This window comes from Solea solea, chromosome 13, assembly GCF_958295425.1.
Source record: "Solea solea chromosome 13, fSolSol10.1, whole genome shotgun sequence".
Taxonomy (NCBI): Eukaryota; Metazoa; Chordata; class Actinopteri; order Pleuronectiformes; family Soleidae; genus Solea; species Solea solea.
Genome location: NC_081146.1, coordinates 2,268,882 through 2,274,806, shown reverse-complemented (window position 1 = coordinate 2,274,806; position 5,925 = coordinate 2,268,882). Strand labels below are relative to the sequence as shown.

The following is a 5,925-nucleotide window of genomic DNA, read 5'->3' as shown; positions in this document are numbered from 1 at the left end:
CACAGAGATAATCTGTCTTCTACTAAACTTCATTCCTCTTCTCTCTGGTGTAGACCTCCACCTCTCCAGACTCTCTTCCACCTTTCCCCTATTCACACTATAGATTACAATATCATCTACTAACAACATATTCCACTATTATTAGCGAGTAAGAAAGCAATTACGAGGAAATGGTTGGTAAAAGATTCTCCTACAGTCGGGGACTGGATCAAAGTGGTTCAGGATATTTTTATAATGGAGAAGCTAACATTCATTCTCAGGCTTGAACAAGATCAGTTTGGGAGATACTGGAAAACCCGGATAAACTTTATATCTTTAAGGCAAGATACTGGGTAATGTGATAAATCCCCCTCGTTTTTAACTCCACTCATCTGGTTGTATTTTCATTTGTTGTTTTAGTAAATAGAGAGTTATACATGTATACAGCAGATTGTCTTATTTAATCTACAATTATTACCGTTTGTGTTGTTGTTTTTGCCATTGCAGTTATTATAACTCTATTATAAGATGTTGTTTGCAGCAAAGGTTGTGAATGAGGACAGGTAAATGTTGAGCAGCTATTATTGTCTATTTTATTTACTGCTGTATATTTACCCATTTTATTTATACTATTTTTATTTTTTTTAGTCATCAGTACCACTTCTTTTTTTGGATTCTTAAGTTCCCTGCCAGTCCAGAACTGGTATAGTAGTAGTAGAGTACTGTGATGGAAAAGAATGTGGGTGTTTTTGTAATGAAGTACATTTTTATTTCTTGACTAAATAAACTGTAAACAAACTTAAGAGCATGTATGAAAAATGTTTTTCTTTAAATAAAAAAGTTTAATAACAGAAAAATAGTAATAATAATGACGAATGGAATACTAATAATTATTGTCACTTAACAAATTCCACTATACCAGTGTGTGAAGTACATGTGAGGAAGAAGAAGATGAAGAGAGAGCATCTTCTTCATCCTGTGAAATGTCCGTAGCTGACTTTCTCGGCCTTTTTACACCACTGTGTTTTAACGTTGGTGAAAATGGTGTTACTTTGAGAGTTTAATATTTTCTCAGGTTGTACTTGGTGTAAAAAGTTTGAGAACCACTGCCTTAATAATCACCAGACAGAATCAGCCATCAGTGCGTAATTGCTGGGCAGTGCCGCCCACTGTTATATACTCTATATGGGCAGGTGACTGCGCCTCTGATGTGCGTCACACCCTCCTTCCGGAATCAGCGTTATGCTGTGATCTGTGATATGTGTGTTTGGCGTGGCTGAGACCGATAAATCTCTGACCATACTCCCTAATTGTACAGTAGGTTATGCTTGTAGGATTGTTGTGTCCGGTTGTGAAGTCACGGCGAGTGGTAGTCGCGTTACACTTGCTTCCACTCTATTGTTTTGCAGAGTATTTTTGCTCTCCGCTAGTGATGTGTCGTTCGTGAATGATTTGTTCAATATGAACTAATATTTTATATGACTCGGGAGTAATGAGTCGTCTCAGTGAGTGATTTGTTCATTTTCATGCAGTACCTTCATTCGCCACATGGCAGGCAGCTGCATAAGCTCAGTCAGAAGGACAGGAAACAGAAATTATTAGTTCACGACTGACTCAACTGTTAGTCCGTCCTCAGGTCCTCGTTCATTTGTCACATGACAGCTACCTAGGACACAAGTCACTTTACTGTGATGTGTATTTGCTTTCCTAGGTTTTCATATGGTTTGAATTGCTTGTGGCATTTTGTTTATTATACTTTGTCAGCTGAAGCAAACGCCCACAAGAGGGCTACAGCGCCACCCGCTGTAAAAATGAATGAAATGACTCAAAAAAAGATTTGTTCAATTTACTGTCCGAGAGTAAAAGATCCGAGTCAGTAAAAAGAGTCAAACTTCCCAAACTTCTCCACTCGCTTGGCAGCCTGTGAATCATGGTGCCGCGGTCCTGTATCAGCCTCAGCCTCCAAGCCTCTCTTTTTATTGTTCGAATTCATGTTGCCGGTAACACTTCTACTACCGCTATCGTGACTAGTGCATGTTTGTGTGATGGTTTAAATAATAGTATGATTATTGTATTTGCTTGTTAGTTTGCCTTATTTTTGTTTGGTTGTTTGTGTGTCGTGTTTTTGACTAAGTTGTTTGATTTGAACAAAAGCATGTTCTTTTCGTTTGATTAATTTGGTTTGATTATTTTGTTTTGTTCTTTAGTTTGCCTTGTCGAATTATTTAGATTGTGTTTGTGCATGTTATTGTTTTGTTTCTTTGTAACCTGTTTATTTGAATGTTTATTTTGATTTATTCTATTCCATTTTGTTATAGTGAGTTTGGGTTTGTGGGTGTAGTTATGGGCTGCTCGAGTTGACTACACTGACCATTTATGTGTCTCCTTGCAGGGCAGGAGCTGTGGGGCAGATAGCGGCTGGTCCCCTGGTGGTGGTGTCCATCATTGGTCCCTCAACTATACAGCACTTGGGTGTCATCCGGATGGTTAACGGTAATCACTGTGCTGTACATTAGGATCCCTTTATCTTCTGAGACTTTCTCCAGCCGCACTAGGCTCCTAGCCCTGGCCCAGGCTTCATGTTTTGTTAAGCTGAGCTTTGCGGGCAGGTAGAGTCATCTGTGTAAATACAGTGTCCCACATTAATATTTTTATTGATGGTTATAATAATTGGGAATAAAATATTTGCTTATTTTTGGAATTACGTTTCATCTCAAGTGCTTTTTGAATCTATGTCCTTAGTCTAGGGTAAGCCCTTACGTGGGCTGAATTACTGATTTTTTTTAGTCATTTACTTGGGGTGAAATTCCCTGAGGTGGCGTTGTCAGTTTGCTCTCCCCTACCACCAGTCTGCCACATATGCACGTAAGTGTGTTATGACTTATGTTCCTTTATTTACTTATGGGCCAAGAGCACTATCTCCATTGTACACACTGCCTGATGCCTGGGATTCATTTTTACTGTGGATTATTTCCTAACTGAACACAAAAAGATACCCTAGTTAATTGGTGTTCTTTATCTTGTGACAGGCCTTTTATTAATTCAGGTTTGGCCTTATAGGTACAGATGCTAAGCATCGCCATTCCCAAACCATAAATTGATCTGCACAAGCTGAAAAAGATAAAGAAAACGTGATTTTTTTTTTGTGATGACTGCTGCTGCAAGAGTGGAGATACTTACTTACAAAGTCGCAAAGATGCATCAAGTGATCCGGAAAAAAAAAGTGGGAAAGAGGTTTTCAGAGTTTTAATTTCCAGAATAAAATATTTAAAGAACTAGTTTACTGCACTGCACAACATTTATTACTGCTAGTAAAATCAATTTCACTCTGAAGTATTGTGTAATGAGTACTCTGTATTATGCAGTATTTATGTTAATGTCAACGTTGTTGGCTGGTTTTCCTTCACTCGATCCAGCTTATCCCAATAGGTTAATGGGTTTAGGTCAGGCGATTGCAGAGGCCAGGTCATCTGACACAGCACTGCATCACTCTCTTTCTTGGTCAAATAGCCCTTACATAGCCTGGAGGTGTGTTTAAAGTTGCTGTCCTGTTGAAAAACAAATGATTGTCACACTAAGCACAAACCAGATGGGATGTCATGTCGCTGCAGAATGCTGTGGTAGCCATGCTGGTTAAGTGTGCCTTGGATTTTGAATAAATTACCAGCAATAGCCAAGTACACCCCCATACCATCCCACCTCCTCCTCCATGCTTCACAGTGGGAACCACACATGTAGAGGACATCCGCTCACTTTTTCTGCGTCTCATAAAGACATGGCGGGTTGAACCAAAAATTTCAAATTTTGACTCATCAGACCAAAGGACAGATTTCCACTGGTCTAGTGTCCATAGTGTCCTTGTGTTTTTTGGCCAAAGCAGTTCTCTTCTTCTTGTTCTTCCTCAGAAGTGGCTTCTTTGCAGCAATTTCAAACCATAAAGGCCTGATTCACACAGTCTCCCCTGAACAGTTGATGTTGAGATGTGTCTGCTACTAGAACTCTGTGAACCATTCATGTGGGCTGTAATCTGAGGGGCGGTTTCTGAGGCTGGTAACTCTGATGAACGTATCCTCTGCAGCAGAAGTAACTCTTGGTCTTCCTTTCCTGGGACGGTCCTCGTGAGAGCCAGTGTCATTATTGCGTTTGATGATCTTTGCAACCACACTTGAGGATACATTATGTTCGACTGACCATGTTTTAAAGTAATGATGGACCGTTGTTTCGCTTCATTTTGTGTAATATGGATAAGAATAGTAGTCAAATATGGCTATTCACTATAGACCTTTATACCAATCCTACCTCTGCAATACTCAACTGATGGTCTCAAATATGAAGGAAAGCTCTGGGAACTCCTTCAAGACTGTTTAAAACCATTCCAGGTGACTACTTCATGAAGCTGATTGAGAGACTGTCAAGAGTATGCAAAGATAATACATTAATTTACAATGTATACAAGGAAAACATAAAGAAAACCATTGAATAAGAAGGTGTATCCAAACCTTTGACTGGTGTATGTACAGTAAAGATGAAAAAGCAAAGAGATGAAGTGGAACATGACTTGAAAGTCAAGGTGTAAGACTTTATTGGTTCTGATGTTAAATGCACATTCTTCAAAACTTTACAACAACATTGGAGCTAGAATGATGGACAAATGGCGTTAGAACAAGACGGTGGTCACAGGATCAGATTTAATAACTAGCCATGGTCCTCTCCAGCCAGTCGTTGAAGAGGCAGACCTGTGAATAAGGCACAGAGAGAAAGTCAACAGCAAATATATGACTGATTTAACTGGACACGTACAAACTGTGAAATAAAGATATACCTTGGCGTAGACACCAGGATGGTCCCTCTCAGCACATCCATAGCCCCAGGACACAACACCCTGCAGCTCACCGTTGCAAACAACGGGGCCACCTGAGTCACCCTGACAAAGAAAAAAAAGAGCGTAAACTCACACTGAAGATTCATAACAAGTATTTTATGCCTTTCTTTCTGTATTTTCTCATTGAATGCTGATTTACGTACCTGGCAAGAGTCCTTGCCTCCCTCCAGGTATCCAGCACAGAACATGGCATTAGTGATCATGCCAGGATAGGAGTTGTCACAGTCTCTTTCAGACAGGATGGGGATGTTCAGGCACTGCAGCTTGTTACCGTCAGCACCTACAAGGTGGGATACAAAAGTACGTGAGAAAAGTGTCTAACACAGAGTAAAACAGCATTTCTTACACATAAATAATCAGATTTCACTCACTGGAGCTCATGGTGTTTCCCCAGCCAGAGACTTTGCACATGGTGCCAGCAGGGGCACAGCTGGAGGGCAGAGCCACAGTCTTCACATACTGGTTGAGGGTGGCGGGCTTGCTCAGCTTGATCAGCATGATGTCATTGTTAATGTTGTAGGAGCTGTAGTTGGGGTGACGGATGACACGGGAGGAGGAGATGAACTGCTCATTTCCCTCGTTGACCCTGATGTTGTGCTCGCCCAGACGCACCTCCACACGACTGGAGTGGACAGAGAGAGAGAGAGAGAGAGGGAGCGAGAGAGGGAGGATAGTTTGCAGCTGAATCTCATGATGCTGCTCAAAATCATATTCATTCCTGCATTTATTTTATTCCCTCATATGATCAAAGAGTGACATACGACTTGTAGCAGTGAGCAGCAGACACAACCCAGTCCTTGCTGACCAGGGAACCTCCACAGAAGTGGTAGCCAGAGTTCAGAGACACCGTATGGGCCTGGGAGTAGGGCTGGCACTCATACCCTCCGACGATCTTGTCGTCCTCAGTGGCAACTGAGAAACGCACAGAAAACCAACCAGTCAGTGAACAAGTGAATGAATGTACGTGTTGATTCACTTATTCAAAAGTCAACAAGCACAAAGACAAATGCTTACAGGCAGCTCCGATGAGCAGAACAAAGACCAGAGACCTCATGGTTGCTGTG

The 5,925-nt window shown here is 41.1% G+C and overlaps 1 protein-coding gene across 1 annotated transcript; it reads right to left on the bottom strand.

Annotated features, from left to right (window-relative positions):
* Nucleotides 1-4,521: 4,521 nt before the first annotated feature.
* On the bottom strand, nucleotides 4,522-5,925 carry LOC131471200 (trypsin-1). The gene is made up of 6 exons (XM_058647591.1): nucleotides 5,876-5,925; nucleotides 5,623-5,773; nucleotides 5,233-5,483; nucleotides 5,005-5,141; nucleotides 4,802-4,903; nucleotides 4,522-4,715 (listed from the first exon to the last, which is right to left on the bottom strand). The coding sequence occupies exons 1-6, from the start codon at nucleotides 5,913-5,915 to the stop codon at nucleotides 4,668-4,670; spliced, it is 729 nt and encodes a 242-aa protein (XP_058503574.1). The 5' UTR covers nucleotides 5,916-5,925; the 3' UTR covers nucleotides 4,522-4,667.

Excerpts from the sequence above, each read along its gene's own strand:
- LOC131471200 (XM_058647591.1), bottom strand. The coding sequence starts at position 5,915 with ATGAGGTCTCTGGTCTTTGTTCTGCTCATCGGAGCTGCCT. Across the intron at positions 5,774-5,875 it reads TCTGCTCATCGGAGCTGCCT|TTGCCACTGAGGACGACAAG; the intron begins GTAAGCATTTGT and ends TGCGTTTCTCAG. Across the intron at positions 5,484-5,622 it reads GCTGCTCACTGCTACAAGTC|TCGTGTGGAGGTGCGTCTGG; the intron begins GTATGTCACTCT and ends TGTCCACTCCAG.